Source organism: Thalassophryne amazonica, chromosome 17, assembly GCF_902500255.1.
Source record: "Thalassophryne amazonica chromosome 17, fThaAma1.1, whole genome shotgun sequence".
Classification (NCBI taxonomy): Eukaryota; Metazoa; Chordata; class Actinopteri; order Batrachoidiformes; family Batrachoididae; genus Thalassophryne; species Thalassophryne amazonica.
In genome coordinates this window covers 32,593,911-32,610,516 of record NC_047119.1, presented here as the reverse complement: position 1 = coordinate 32,610,516, position 16,606 = coordinate 32,593,911, and the positions used below count along the sequence as shown (strand labels likewise).

General features: G+C 39.6%; 1 protein-coding gene across 1 annotated transcript in view; it reads left to right on the top strand.

The window, feature by feature from the left end:
* ambp (alpha-1-microglobulin/bikunin precursor) overlaps positions 1-16,606 on the top strand; it is a 31,249-nt gene that overhangs the window by 2,198 nt on the left and 12,445 nt on the right. The window contains exons 6-15 of the mRNA XM_034193024.1: positions 2,534-2,559; positions 5,061-5,213; positions 7,732-7,871; positions 9,106-9,182; positions 9,279-9,392; positions 9,590-9,691; positions 11,726-11,781; positions 13,082-13,175; positions 13,286-13,453; positions 16,267-16,440. Coding sequence (XP_034048915.1) covers positions 2,534-2,559; positions 5,061-5,213; positions 7,732-7,871; positions 9,106-9,182; positions 9,279-9,392; positions 9,590-9,691; positions 11,726-11,781; positions 13,082-13,175; positions 13,286-13,453; positions 16,267-16,440 — 1,104 coding nt within the window. The remainder of the gene's footprint in view (positions 1-2,533; positions 2,560-5,060; positions 5,214-7,731; positions 7,872-9,105; positions 9,183-9,278; positions 9,393-9,589; positions 9,692-11,725; positions 11,782-13,081; positions 13,176-13,285; positions 13,454-16,266; positions 16,441-16,606) is intronic.

The following is a 16,606-nucleotide window of genomic DNA, read 5'->3' as shown; positions in this document are numbered from 1 at the left end:
ATTACACTCACTACACCTGCCTGCTAAAGCAGTTTGTTTTTAATGACAGTCATGATTAAATTATTAAATGATTAAATGATTTAATGATCATTTCCTGATGGAATAATGGGTCACGAGGGTCACTAATAATATTAAACACTAGAGCCCAACCAATATATCATTTGGCCGATAATATCAGATGATATGAGCCTTTCACAAGGACACAGAGGATCCAAGAAGTATTCACAGCGGTCACATTTTATGTTACAGCGTTATTCCAAACTGGATTAAACAATTTTTTTTCCCTCAAATTTCTACACACAAGACCCCATAATGACAATGTGAAAAAGTTTTTTTTATTATTATTATTATTATTATTATTTTTGCAAATTCATTTAAAAACAAAAGAAGTCATACATGTATAAGTATTCACAGTCTTTGCCATGACGCTCAAAATTGAGCTCAGGTGCATCTTGTTTCCACTGATCATCCTTGAGATGTTTCTACAGCTTAATTGGAGTCTACCTGGGGTAAATTCAGTTGATTGGACATGATCTGAAAAGACACACTTGTCTACATATAAGGTCCCACAGTGGACAGTGCATGTCAGACCACAAACCAAGTATGAAGTCAAAGGAATTGTCTGTAGACCTTCAAGACAGGGTTGTCTCGAGGAACAAATCTGGAGAAGGTTACAGAATCGTTTCTGCTGCTTTGAAGGTCCCAATGACCACAGTAGCCTCCATCATCCATAGGTGGAAGAAGTTCGGCTCCACCAAGACTCTTCCAAGAGGTGGCCACCCATCTAAACTGAGTGATCGGGGGGAAGGACCTTAGTCAGGGAGATCACCAAAAACCTGATGATCACTCTGTCAGAGCTCCAGCATTCCTCTGTGGAGAGAAGAGAACCTTCCAGAAGGACAACCATCTCTGTAGGAATCCACCAATCAGGCCTGTATGGTAGAGTGGCCAGATGGAAGTCACTCCTTAGTAAAAGGCACAAGGCAGCCCGCCTGGAGTTTGTCGAAAGGCACCTGAAGGACTCTCAGACCATTACAAACAAAATTCTCTGGTCTGATGAGACAAAGATTGAACTCTTTGGCGTGAATGCCAACCGTCATGTTTGGAGGAAACCAGGCACCATCCCTACAGTGAAGCATGGTGGTGGCAGCATCATGCTGTGGGGATGTTTTTCAGCGGCAGGAACTGGGCGGCTAGTCAGGATGGAGGGAAAAATGAATGCAGCAATGTACAGACATCCTGGATGAAAACCTGCTCCAGAGCGCTCTTGACCTCAGACTGGGGCGACAGTTCATCTTTCACGAGGACAGTGACCCTAAGCACACAGCCAAGATATCAAAGGAGTGGCTTCAGGACAACTCTGTGTTTGTCCTTGAGTGGCTCAGCCAGAGCCCAGAACTGAATGCGACTGAGCATGTCTGGAGAGATCTGAAAATGAATGTGCACGGATGCTCCCCATCCAATCGGATGGAGCTTGAGAGTTGCTGCAAAGAGGAATGGGCAAAACTGCACAAAGATAGGTGCACCAAGCTTGTGTTATCATATTCAAGAAGACTTGAGGCTGTAATTGTTGCCAAAGGTGCATCAACAAAGTGTTGAGCAAAGGGTGTGAATAATTATATATATATATGTGATTTCTTAGTTTTTTATTTTTAATAAATTTGCAAAATTAAAAAAAACTTTTCATGTCGTCATTATGGGACGTTGTGAGTAGAATTTTGAGGGGAAAAAATTTTATTTACTCCATTTTGAAATAAGGCTGTAACATAACAAAATGTCGAATAAGTGAAGTGCTGTGAATACTTTCTGGATGGACTGTATTGGTATTGGCATAATATTTGTCTATATGAATAAACAATGCATAAAACACAATGGCTGTTGTAAATTGTGCTATTACATAGATTTCCCAGCACAGGGCGCTCCGACAGCGTTCTTTGCAATGCTATCAAGCATAGCTGGGACCTCCATCACCCCTCAGACATTGGTTACAAGAGACAGAAGCAAAGTGACTAGCTGCCATTCATTTTCAGTCAGAGTGGGGGTTTTACAGTGACAAGAGATCGCTATGCTGCTAGCTAGGCAGGGCCAAAATCAACGAGAAGTCTATTTCATGCAAATGCTGAGTAATAGGACACAGCAACTGCCTATCCAAGTGAAGGCATGTAATATATGTTGGTTGGTTGTTGCTTATATTTATTGTTATTTGTAATAAAGTTCGTGTTTTAATAGTAAAACAAGCCTCAGCATACATTTCCAAGCCTTACAACATTTCCTTGTTATCAGGGTTGGATAATGAAATGTTTCAAATCTGTCATTTTTATGTATATAGCAGATATATTGTTATTGTAGACTTTTTAACTCCTTAATATTGGTATCAGCTGCCCCAAAAAATCCATATCATTCAGACTCCATGAAACACCAGACCATTTAATTGTACCAACGTGATCAGTACTAGAGCACAGCTAAATAGAATGCAACCACTGTTAGTATCATCATTTACTTTTTTCTTTTTGTACCTGTCTCACTCTTCTAGGTCAGTGCATCCCAGACGGTGATAGGGTCTCCTCCTCAGCTTGAGTTATTTTCTTTAAAAAGCTGTTAAACCAGTAAAATGTTCATCTTTAATCTGTGTTCAAGTTGAAGTATCAATAATTGAGATGTGTGTGTGTTTGCAAGAGGTCTACGACGAGTATAAAATGTGTATCATTGCTTCCGACAAGCTCAGAATCATGCAAATGCATGTATAGTCATTAATTAAAAGAAACACAACACACAGGAGGACTGAATTCCTGTCCAGTTCTACTGACATTAATAAACTGTTCAATGATGCAGATACAATAAAAAATAAAATGCTGAGAGACCTTTTCCTTTCCACAGTTGCCAATGTGCTTCCTCATGGAGTGGATAAGGTCTAGACCTCACGTGTATCATGTGCGTTGAGATGACTTATGTTGTGATTTGGTATAAATAAATTAAATGGATGATAATGCCATACTGAATTTAACAAGAGTGTTCTGAGAGAGCAATATCCCCTGCTGGCAAATGTTGCTTTGGTACATGTGCTTGCTACATTCTGATAACATTTCAAGGTATGTGGTAGTTAATTTCAGAATGCAGTGACCAACTCATAAAACTGACAGTGTCTAAATCAAGGGCCATAACTCTTCCAAAATATGTCAAGTGTACAATATTACAAAATGCGTATTACCAACCTATAACAAGGAATTGTACTAAGTTTCCCAAAATTCCTCCTAAAAAGTGAGACGAGTTGATTTCAGAATGCAGGCACGCACTCATGAAACTGACGGAGTCTAGATTTGTTAATCAAAGGCCACAACTGTGGTAAAATTGGCCCAACTGGAATGATATGATAATATGCATATTGCCAACGTATAACAAGGAGTTGTATCAAGTTTCATGAAATTCCTCCTAAAAATGCGAGAGGAGTTGGTTTCAGAATGCTAATACCGTTTAGGTGAGGGACGGACGGAGAAATCGCCATGACATAATCCCCCTTCAGGCCTTCTGCCAGTGGGGGGATAAAAAAACATGTTAGTGTGAACATGACATAATTTATCAATTCTGGTGTTCCTCAGAAAAAAAGATTGGAAGGTATTTACATATTTCTCTCTATAGTGCATAATATCATTAAACAATTCAAGGAATCTGGAGGATTTTCAGGGTGTAAAGGGCAAGAGTGCAAGCCTAAGCTAAACACCTATGATCTCTGACCCCTCAGACAGAACTGCATCAATAACAGTCATTCATCAATAGCTGATATAACCACATGCTCAAGTAATTACTTTGGGAAACCTGTATCAAGTACTACACTATGGAGTTGCATTTAAAAATGCCCCCTAAAACGTCACTGTTAAAAAAATAAGCCTTATGGTAACCTTGTCCAGAAATGACATTGACTTCTCTGGGCTCTGAGACATCTGGGTTTGACCATCATACAGTGGAAACTTGTATTGTGGTCAGACAAATTAGTATTCCAGATCTTTTTTGAAAGAAATTGACACTGTGTGCAAAAGACAAACATCTTAAAGGACCATCCAGACTGTTATTAGCAACAACTCCAAAAGTCAGGATCTGTCATGGTACGGGGCTGTGAGAGTGCCCTTGGCAAAGGTGAGTTACACTTCTCTAATAGCAGAATGCAGAAAAGTATACTGAGAGTTTATAACAACATATACTGCCTTGAAGATATCGTTTCTGGGGATGTTGATTCATTTGTCAACAAGACAATACAAAACCACATTCTGCACATATTACAAAGGCGTGGCTGTGGAAGGAGAGGGTATGGACACTGGACTGGCCTGTTTCCATTCCTGATCTGTCCCAAGTGAACAATGTGTGGAGAACTGTGAAATGAAAAATGCAATAAAGATGACCTTGTACTGTTGCACAGCTGAGGACGTGTTTGCAGTAATATTGGGACATTATAACACCTGAAGCGTTTCATGTCAAAATGTTTTATTAGGTGCTGTAAGAAGGAATGGCAACATTACAAGCTGTAAATGCTTTACTATGTTGCAGAATGATGTGTTACTAATAAATGAAATTAAGTTGACCAGAAAGAAAAACAAACATTAAATATCTTGGGTTCATTCTGTCAGCAACGAAATAAAAGTCAAATCACTGCTTCTTCTTTTTTTTTTCATTTTCCAAACCATACCACCTTTTTCTGATTTGGGATTCATTCATAGTCAATGTTGTACACAGCATACAGTTTAGTAAATATAAAATATTTCACTTTAACAGTTTTATACACACACACACAATTTCATGAACTTATTCCTCATTATTTCCTCAGATCATGCTGTGTATTGATTAGTTAGTCCAAAGTTTTGGTGCCAGGAATATACAAACTCCAAAGCAGAACTTTGATCCTTAATTTGTTTGTTTTTGCTTGACGAATGGAGCAAGTACATACGGGGGTAGTCAAAGCACACATACACCACAGGTCAATGACCAGTCACCTCTCGAAGTGCTGAGAGGCGTGTGTGCGCATGTGGGTGAGACGAACAATAATTCCAGAAGATAGCTCTGTTCTTTAGAACCCCTCACATCCCGGACGACAGACAGACAAGATGCAGAAAGCAGTGAGACTGGTTTCTCTGCTGGTCTTGGGGTGGGCTTTGACCCTCCAGGGGCTCCCTATCCTCCCAGAACCTCTCTACGCAACGCAGGAAAACTTTGATGTGGACCAGGTGAGTGGGACTGAATTATCTGCCCTCTGATAACCTCGTCTTTGTGGATGTTTTATATTTTCAGAAATTCTATGTATCCTTTGACTGAAGGAATATGCTTATTGCTTCAAAGCAGTTTAAATATATATATATATATATATATATATTTATTTATTTATTTATTTATTTATAATTTTTATGTTTTCTTCCTTTTAACAGGACATAAATATCACGAGACGTGCGGAGGATTTCGCACATCGGCATGGTGCCGCTCATGGCGCGCAACAGAAAAAACACCTCCATGTTGGAAGTCTCACAGGACATGTTGTGGCATGTCCAGCTGTTACACAATTTCTCGGATACTCACTTGACTGAAAAGCCATCGAAAGCCGTCTGAATCTTCTGAATGGTTTCCAACACGGAGGTGTTTTTTTTTTTTTTTGTGCGCCATGAGCGGGTCCGTGCCGACGCGCGAAATCCTCCGCACATCTTTCATTACAAAATCTCCTGTAACAGTGGAATGTGCCGCAAAAGTGCTATGTCCAGCTCTCTTGCCATTTCTGTGGTAGTCACACGATGTCCCGGATCAATACAGCGTTCAGTTTAGAAATGATCTGGTCGTTCCAGCCTGTTGATGGCCGCTCGGTGCGCCGCGCACCCTCAGCCGCTGTGGGCCGTCTTTAAAAAGGTTTTAACACTCCTTAATCCGTGTGACACAGACAGAATCTTCACCGAAATCCATCTGAATCTTTCGAATGGTTTCCAACTGGCTGTCTCTAACAGTTTCTGAAAAAAATTTCATGGAGCAAAGCGGCAGTCTCTCAGCCATTTCCCTGACAATAAAAATCCGACGAGGGGGGTGGACCAGTGCTCACTCAAAGTCTGCCCACAGGCGAATGACGCAACTGACAGGCGTGAAAAAACTCACGCATGCGCATGAAGGTTCAAGCTTGGCTGAAGCAATCACACGTGATTCAAATCCATATAGTTTTTGAAAAAAATAAAAAGGTCCATTACTTTTTGGACAGACCTCGTACTTAAAGAAACAAAAAAAGGAAAGATATCTTGACACTTGGATGAATTTGATCCGCGCACTGGTACGCAATCTGCCATGCCAGAGAATAAACCTGCTATAAACTGATGTAAACTGTGCACGGCTGCGTGCAGGTGTGCACAGAAAATTTTAAAATGTTCAAAATCTCTGGCACGCATTCTTTTTGTGAACTACACGTGAACACTGCACAAAAAATTCAAAAACACTGAGAGACACTACGTCAGCGCAGCACATCACAGCGCAGCTCCTCTGAATGATTATGACGAGATGTCAAATCTATAATAAACATAATTTTACAGATACTCACAAGAAAGAATGAAAATGCAACTGTTTTACGAAGCCATTACAATATAAATATTACAAATAATTACCTTTGAAATGATTCCAAATGCGTTCTCCATGTCATGAAGTGCACAAAAAACAGCTGCAACTGTAGAAAATTCCTCTGTGATTCCAGAGTAATTAGAGGTGGTTTCATCAGCCAAACTCTGAGACCAAATTATTAATCTGCTACAAAATAATTATTTTATATAGAGCAGCATCCAGCGGCACAAAGCGCAGCATCCGATGGAAGACAGTGCCAAGGTGCCTGAAGAAACAACAGCATGTAGAAAAACATTAAAATAAAAATACATGAAACGTAAATGGAGGAAAATGTTCCACACTGAGTGGATGACAACACAAATAAAACACCACTTCACTGATTTTTTAGCTACACTAGCGTGTTGCATGTGGGGATCCACATCCTCTAGATTGGGTAGTATTTATAAAATAGGTAGCTTACATTTTTTAAGGGTGGCAATAAATTATACAAAGTTTCTATAATGATTTGGAATGACATGAGTCCAGAATGTAATTGTCAACATCCATTGTTCACTGTTGTTATGTAATATTCATAATTTCTCCAAAAATATTAGTCCTATCAACTTTCTGTTTTGCTAGCGTTCATCCTTGACCCAAAATACATAAGCATACCAAATAGCAAATGTCAGGTCTCCCTAGTTTCTCAGTAATCGAAGTCATACACACACACGCACGCACGCATACACGTACACAGAGGCCACTTGGCTTTTAATATGTAGACAGCAGTTCTAAAATGATCAACCTTTTGCTAACTGATAGCACACTGGAATACACTGTTGATGACAACTTTAGTTTAATACAACTTCTCACAGATAAATATCAGATCATCTGCATTTAGTGACACTTTCAGCCCCTTCATCCACCTGGTGCAAAGTACAATGCAAGTGAAATCATTGGTATACAAGTTCAATTTGTCATTTCCACAACCCAGTGTCTCCACTGTGTAAACAGCAAGTAGAATCACACTCAGTTATGCACCACTGTGAGCAGATGGAATGAGCTCATCAGTGAAATCACCTGCTGGAGTCAGTGGCTGCAAAGAAAACCTGCACCTTCTTGGTTGTACGTATGTATTTTATGTTCATAATTGTAAAAACAGAATACATTATGTCATTCATACAGATTTTGGGAACATGGTACTATATTGCCATGGCAACAACAAATACCATTCATCATCATCATGAAGGTGTTGGCACTGCAAAATTGGTAATGGAGCATAGCATCACTGAAGGCAAACTCAACATAACTATGACTGGATTCAGGTTTGTGAAAATATCATGTTTCCAACCCAATCACACAGCATTCATGATGCTACCACAAACTACTATAATACGTAATATATATTATATATCACCTCTTTCTCGATCACACGGCAAAAAACGTGATGAAATGTGATTGAACATAGTAGTTTGTGGTAGCATCGCAAAATATTTTCCTGATACAGTCACAAAACGTGTTATATTTCCATGAAGGTATCACAAAATCTGGGATGACACGAGGGGGGAGGGGTGTTAGTGTTATGATTAAGGTTACGGTTAAAAATAGTGGCCAAAAGTTAGCCGCGTCACAACAATGTAACATTTGTGACAGCATTATGAAAATGAAAATACAAAAAGCAAAACATTGCTAACACTGTTTGAAAACAATGTTAGCAATGAGGCCTGATTTTCTGGTGACAGAAAACCAATAAACCATCAATAAAAGATACAGTACGAGAAAATCTTACTTGACTTTGATTTGATTACATTCCTGCATTTCAGGCCTGCAAGATACAAAAAAAAACATATAAACACTGGGAGGGTCAATTTAATACTAGTAACTGGGCAAAAAAATTTAAGAAAAATACAAATAAAATAATGACATTACTTTAAGTGTGACGTCAACAGGTAATTGTAATCATGATTTGGTACAAAAGCAGTATCCAAGAAAAGCTGAGTGTATATTTATTTCCCATTTTCCTTATTGCCCCAACTTTTTCGGATTGGTGGTTGTAGTTTTAGAAAATCCAGAAGGCATACATGCTTTTTTTTTTTTTTGGTGTGCAGGGGTGGTGGCCACGCCATTAATGCACTTGGTTTCAGTTCAGAAGGTTCCAGGTTCCCCTGCCACATTTCTCCATGTAATGTGGAGTTGCGTCAGGAAGGGCATCCGGTGTAAAACTTGTGCCAATTCAATTCAACATGCAGATCCACCTTGGATTTGCTGTGGCGACCCCGAGTGCAAACAAGGGAGCAACCGAAGGGACTTACTTTACTATACATGATTTTTTTTTTTTTTGGTGCAGTTTAAGTTCAGCTCTTTGCACAGAGTTGACAGTTTCTCAAAACTGGTTAGCCTTGTCTTTAAAGATTGGATCCAGCATAAATAGCAGCACATTCTAAAACCAGAAACCTTGCAATTTCTGGAAAATTTTCACATCTGCGCACACACACACACACAAACACACACAGAGTATATGTTTGTTGTTTGTTTTTTAACTTTCTTATGGATATACAGCCATGGAACATGTAAGGAGATTTCAGGGGAATACGAGATGACCAGCACACCAGGACGATTTTTGTACCATGTTCCCAGTGAGTAGCCTTCAATAATGGACTTTTTTCTTCGGTTTCTCTTTTCCGTGAAGAGTTTTATTCATTCCATCTGTCCTTGTGATGTCCCTCCTGCAGACCGGGGGGTAGATGTGGATGTATATGTGGTTCACACGAACTACAACGAGTATGGAATAGCGATAATGAACAGCATTCATCAGGGGGACAACAGTACTTCACTTAAGCTTTATAGTAAGTATGAACACAGCGGAATTATCATTCTGTTGTTTCTGTATCATGGTATTTTGCTCTTTGATGAAAGCAAATGCAAATCAAGGCTGCATAAATGTATCTTGTTACTTCCAACATTTCATACTTTTCTTAAAGATTTGGTTTGTTTGCTTCACCCAAATTACAGATAAATCTCAGTGAAACTTTTCCCTCTTTAGGCAGAACCACAGGCGTGAGAGCAACTGTGTTGGAAGACTTTAAAACACTTGCCAAAGAACTGGGAATAAGTAACGACAACATCATCATCACAAAGAACAAAGGTCAATGTGCTTAAAATAAAATGACCCTAAGGACATTTGAAACTGAAATATGTAAATTCAGATAATTATATCAAACAGCACAGTGAGCACATTAGATCGTAATTACCAAAAGCTCAATTTGTATTCATTGCTGTGGTGTTGCTGCATCTATGGCAGCTATTTTTTATCCAACAACCCACAAACAACAAAATCTTTGATTGTTAATGTACTAATGTTTAAAGCTACAGTTGTTGGGAAGGTGTCGTAGCACGGACCCACAACAGGGGGCGCAAATGAACGGACAATGAGTAAGCCAAAAGGTAACAGTTTACTGTTGTGACAAAACACAACTAAATGTACAGAAATTGCAAAGTCAATGAACACCAGGTGACGTGTGGGCAGGCTCGAAGATAGAAGACCCCGACGAGAGAGAGACCGCGTCCCACACGGCCTCCACCACCAACGGTCTGAAGAACACCGGAGCCGCCAAGTCCCGAATCCCCAGGTGACCTCTGTCTTCGGCTGTCGACCCTGGTACTGCTGGCAGAAAGCAGAAAAAAGATGAATGAGTGTAACTCCTTACACTCAGTGGTCTACAGTTTGTGCACAGTAGGAGGAGAACCTCCACCTCCGAATCACACACTCGTGCAGCTCCTAGTGTGTCCACTTATCTGTAGCGCGGTTGTCGTCGTCACGCTCCACGCCACTTCCCAGATAAGGGTGAACACCACAGGATACCGGCTGCAACAGAAATTCAGAATCCTACACAACGTGTTAATCAGCAGAGAAGTGTACCTCACGGTAGTCGATTTCTCGGCGAGGAGGTGGAGTCCCGATCCGGCTTTTAAGATGGTGATGATGATGATGAACGAGTGACAGCTGGTGCAGGGGATGAATGACAGCTGTCACTTCCTCAGGGTCCGGCGCCCTCTCGTGCTTGGAGCCCGCACTCCAAGCAGGGCGCCCTCTGGTGGTGGTGGGCCAGCAGTACCTCCTCTTCAGCGGCCCACATAACAACAGTGTGGAGGATTTATTGTCATCTAGTGGTGAGGCTGCAGATTGCATTATGCTGTCACAAGTCACAATAGTTTCCCTTCACGTTTTTGCTTCTTTGGTGGCTGGGAGTTATGCTTCCTTGCCTGCCCATGTAATAAGTATGAAGCAACAAACCCAATCTTGCAGTTCGTGATGGAATTACGAAAAGTAAATTAATCTGTGGTTCGTGATACCATCACCCTTTTCGTGACGGGGTCACAAATTAATTTCGTAGCAGGGGCACAAAATGAGGGGTGACATAGGGGGGTCTGGGGGGAGTTATGGTTAGTGTTACGGGAATAGACAGACTTACATTATGGTTAGAGTTAGGAGAAGGGGGAGGATTAGAAATAATAAAATTAAAAACCGTGTCACGAAAATGTGACTCATTTCGTGACGGAGCACAAAAAAAGCGTGAGACTGGGCTGGAAGCAACATGCATGACGCTCCATTTCATAAAAATGAGGATTCTCAAACTCATTAGCAACTGCAGGAGCAATGGATAAGTTGGAGTAAGTATGTCCCCTTTGGACTATTAACGCTCCTGTGTGGATACGAAATTCTTCCTTCTAAGCTTATTAAAACATTGAGGCGGGTAATCATACACAATGAACAGATGGTTATGAATGATGTATTCAATTTTTGCGAATAAACATCCCTAAATCCAACATACTGGAGCTTTAAGTAATCTAACAATTAACCACAGGTGTGCACATAATAAACACTGATGTAACTGTTTGAGAATTAGCCAAAACGTAATTTATCATGTTCATTTCCTGAATAGAAGTTGCAGGATTCTCCTAATAAAATAATATAAAACCACTTCACAAAATCACACAATACAAAGCACCACACAAAGAAAAAGTAAAAAATGAAGGAAGAGAGATTTCCTGTATTTTAGTGGGTTTATGTCCTTCCCTTTGAGGTTCATTTTAATTCATAGCATGTCTTTGGATGGTACCATCTGTAAATCTAAAATTTTAAAGAAAGTCTAAACAAATACTTTGAACCTCTGTTCAGGTGATTGTGTTCCTGGACAGCAGATGGCAGCGCTACAAACTGAGCCCAAGGTTCAGGTACTTCAACTTTTAAAATGATTTTACTCTATTATTATTTTACTAACTGTAACATACACCGTGATTCTCTTCTTCTTTTGTCATATTTCAACAAACACAGCAAAAATGATCATATATTTTAAAGCTTTAGTTTGTGTCTGACAATGTACAGAATCTGAAAGTTGTGTAAATTCAAACTTGTGCACCCAATTCTTGTTTTTTGAAGTGATTAATGATGTATAATCATTGCACCCTGGCAAAAGAACAGTTCAGAGGCATCATACTGTATATACTATACAGAGCAAGTTGTTACAGACACACACCTATCAGCTCAGGTCAGGGAGCATGCACTGGTTCCATGCCACATCCACCACACTATGGAGCCACATTGGGTCCTGGATGGCAACCACCCAGGCAGATTAACATCACTTTGAGCAGATGGAATCAGTTAATCAGTGAAATCACCTGTTGGAGTGGGTGGTTGCAAAGACAACCTTCACCCTCTCGGCCTTTTCTGGAGTCAGTTGAAGACCTCTGCCTTATATTATTGTGTAGCTGAAGCAGTAACACAAGATATCTGGTTCAAAGCCCCTTCCATGTACATCTGGAGTTGCTTCTGGCAGGTCATCCAGCATAAACGTTGTGCCAATTCACCATGAAGAGCCATACCGGGTCCGCTATGGCAAACATGAGCAGAATAGAAGCAGAAACAAACACATGCACACACACATGACTGGACTGACTCAGTGTAAACATGAGGTGCAGGTGTTGCACCTTCTGAGGGCCCATTCTTCTGTATTACTAGCACAGCAGTATGTGCAGCAACAGTAAATTTTTAGGGGGGGTGGGAAAAATATTCAACCTTATTAATTTTATTGACCATAAAATACAATATTTTTTGTGCAGTGCTTTGTGTTTTAAAAAGTAGTTTAGGAGATTATTTTATTATTTTCTGTTTTAATTAATGTAAAGTGAAGAGAAGGACTTGAAGTCGTAGTAGTATGCACCAAATAATGTCCTGCCCTTTAATTTCATTGTATTATTGCAACGACAAGTGATATTCTGATTCTAACAGCAATAATAAAAGCAGTCATTAACAACAATATAATAAAGTTAGCTTAATTACAGTTAGGTATTTAGACTATTAACCTCTGAAAAATAAAAAAGTGTGTGTATGTGCATCCTTGCGTGCGTGCATGTATAAAAATAAGGTCGCTGTAAAAATATGCAACTGCAGAATATGTGGTGTTAAAGTAAATTTAGCTTATTGTGAAGATTTTAAATAATCAGGTTTAAAGTACTTTTGCATTTGTCTGTTGCTGTGATGCAGCAAAGGCAGAGGAGGAATGTGGTCCTTGCTACAGTTGCTGTAGACACTGATGGTTCTGGTGCTGGTCCAATGCTGTTCAATCCAGGTACAATTACAGTGTTGCGTAGAAATGTGTTATGGTTGTGATGATAATGCGGTAACAAACTTGTCAATGCAGCAGTGGCAGTAACACAGTGATCGCTCTCTCTCATGCAGAGGACTGCAAAGCAACACCAGATTCAGGTCCATGTTTTGGACTATTTCCGCGTTACTACTACAACTCCACCACCATGACCTGTGACCTCTTCAACTTTGGAGGCTGTATGGGCAACCACAACAACTTTCTTACAGAGAGAGGGTGTCTGCAGAGATGTCGCACTGAGGGTGAGGACAAACGCGCACATTTAACCACCACAGTGCAGAAACTGGCTCAGTGCACGTGCCTCTCAGACGACGCCATTCAGAACAATTTCACACCTAAATTTTGCTCATAGCTGTGGAGTTTCTACACACACAGTTAGGATGTTCAATATTAAACTTCACTTTACCATAAAATGTTATACAAATAATTTAACCTTTATTTAACCAGGTTAGTCACGTTGAGATCGAGATCTCTTTTGCAAGGGAGACCTGGGTAATTCTAAAGTTTCTAATTCACCTAACCTGCATGCCTTTAAATGTGGGAGAGAATCCATGCAAACACGGGGAGAACATGCAAACTCCACACAGAAAGCCCACAGGTGGGAATCGATCCCGTGACCTTCTTGCTGTATAACAGCTACATATTTGATATTTTATTAATTTATAAACAACAGAAAAGGGACTTAGATTTTTGTGTGCGTCACAGGTCCTTTGACATCATGAGGTTCCAAACACTCCAACGCGAATTTTAAATAGCAGTCCAATCCAATCCAAAATTGTACAAGACACAAGTAAAAAAGTAAAAGTGTACACTGCCATTTGCTTTTCTCAGACCAGCGAAAAATCGCGACAGAAATTTGTTGAGCTCCTCATCCGACACCTCATCACTATAGACTTCCCAATGAATCTTGCAAATGCCACCAGATGGCTTACGGCATACTGAATTTGTTTTTGTCTTTTGTGTTAAAAGAATGAGCACCGTCAATAAGCTGGTAAGTGCTGTAGCTGCTAATGTGCATGCACGGTGCTCGCAGTGTGTGCAATGGAATGAAACATATGGAACCAAATTTGCACGTTAAATGGAGCACAATGGCAAATGGCACAAATAATCAATATCACATGACATACAAATAACATGGATCTATTCAGGCGTTATATTAACATGAATAATTCCACATAGTGTGACTCCTTTAATACTTTATGCAAGTCAGGGAAATCTGAGAAAATGTCCAAAGTGTTATAGTGTCAGGTAAAAAAAAATCACTTTTGTTTTAATGAAGTCGTAGAAAATTTGACATGAAATACTGCCTGATAAACACCAACTATGAGAGAATTTATGGCAATTATAAGCTATTAGTCAGCAAGTGTGCACCTGTGTATACTAGAATTCCATATGATGAGAGGTAATACTACATATCATGGTGATTTTATATATATATATATATATATATATATATATATATATATATATATATATATATATATATATATATATGTACAGTAGTGTTCAGAATAATAGTAGTGCTATGTGACTAAAAAGATTAATCCAGGTTTTGAGTATATTTCTTATTGTTACATGGGAAACAAGGTACCAGTAGATTCAGCAGATTCTCACAAATCCAACAAGACCAAGCATTCATGATATGCACACTCTTAAGGCTATGAAATTGGGCTATTAGTAAAAAAGTAGAAAAGGGGGTGTTCACAATAATAGTAGCATCTGCTGTTGACGCTACAAACTCAAAACTATTATGTTCAAACTGCTTTTTTAGCAATCCTGTGAATCACTAAACTAGTATTTAGTTGTATAACCACAGTTTTTTGTGATTTCTTCACATCTGTGAGGCATTAATTTTGTTGGTTTGGAACCAAGTTTTTGCTCGTTTACTAGTGTGCTTGGGGTCATTGTCTTGTTGAAACACCCATTTCAAGGTCATGTCCGCTTCAGTATAAGGCAACGTGACCTCTTCAAGTATTTTGACATATCCAAACTGATCCATGATACCTGGTATGTGATATATAGCCCCAGCACCATAGTAGGAGAAACGTGCCCATATCATGATGCTTGCACCACCATGCTTCACTGTCTTCACTGTGAACTGTGGCTTGAATTCAGAGTTTGGGGGTCGTCTCACAAACTGTCTGCAGCCCTTGGACAAAAAACAACAATTTTACTCTCATCAGTCCACAAAATATTCCTCCATTTCTCTTTAGGCTAGTTCATGTGTTCTTTGGCAAATTGTAACCTCTTCTGCACGTCTTTTATTTAACAGAGGGACTTTGCGGGGGATTCTTGCAAATAAATTAGCTTCACACAGGCGTCTTCTAACTGTCACAGCACTTACAGATAACTCCAGACTGTCTTTGATCATCCTGGAGTTGATCAATGGGTGAGCCTTTGCCATTCTGGTTATTCTTCTATCCATTTTGATGGTTGTTTTCCGTTTCTTCCACGCATCTCTGTTTTTTTTTTGTTTTTTTTTGTCCATTTTAAAGCATTGGAGATCATTGTAGATGAACAGCCTATAATTTTTTTGCACCTGCGTATAAGTTTTCCCCTCTCCAATCAACTTTTTAATCAAACTACGCTGTTCTTCTTAACAATGTCTTGAATGTCCCATTTTCCCCAGGCTTTCAAAGAGAAAAGCATGTTGAACAGGTGCTGGCTTCATCCTTAAATAGGGGACACCTGATTCACACCTGTTTTTTCCACAAAACTGACGAACTCACTGACTGAATGCCACACTACTATTATTGTGAAAACCCCCTTTTCTACTTTTTTTTTTTACTAATAGCCTAATTTCATAGCCTTAAGAGTGTGCATATCATGAATGCTTGGTCTTGTTGGATTTGTGAGAATCTACTGAATCTACTGGTTCCTTGTTTCCCATGTAACAATAAGAAATATACTCAAAACCTGGATTAATCTTTTTAGTCACATAGCACTACTATTATTCTGAACACTACTGTATATATATATATATATATATGTATATGTGTGTGTGTGTGTGTGTGTGTGTATAGCTCAGTGAGGATATGTACATGTGTGTCTTCAGCTGTGTGCCGTCTGCCCATGGCGGCTAAACCCTGCACTGGGCAGGCTCCTCATTGGGCCTTTGATTCCACCAGTGGGCTGTGTGTTCCATACAAACAAGGTTTCTGCCAGACCAATGGCAACAAGTTTTACACCAAGGCTGAATGTGAGGAGTACTGCGGCGTGGTCAAAGACGGTGAGAGATGACACACAGTATGGACTCAGAACAGAATCCCGAGCAGAACACACACAGTGAGCCATGAAATGAAATGTTCACTTTTTTTTACAACCTTGTTTGCAAGATATCCTTTTGTTGTTGTTGTTGATGTTCTATATTAGTTTAAGAAGGAATGAATGAAAGC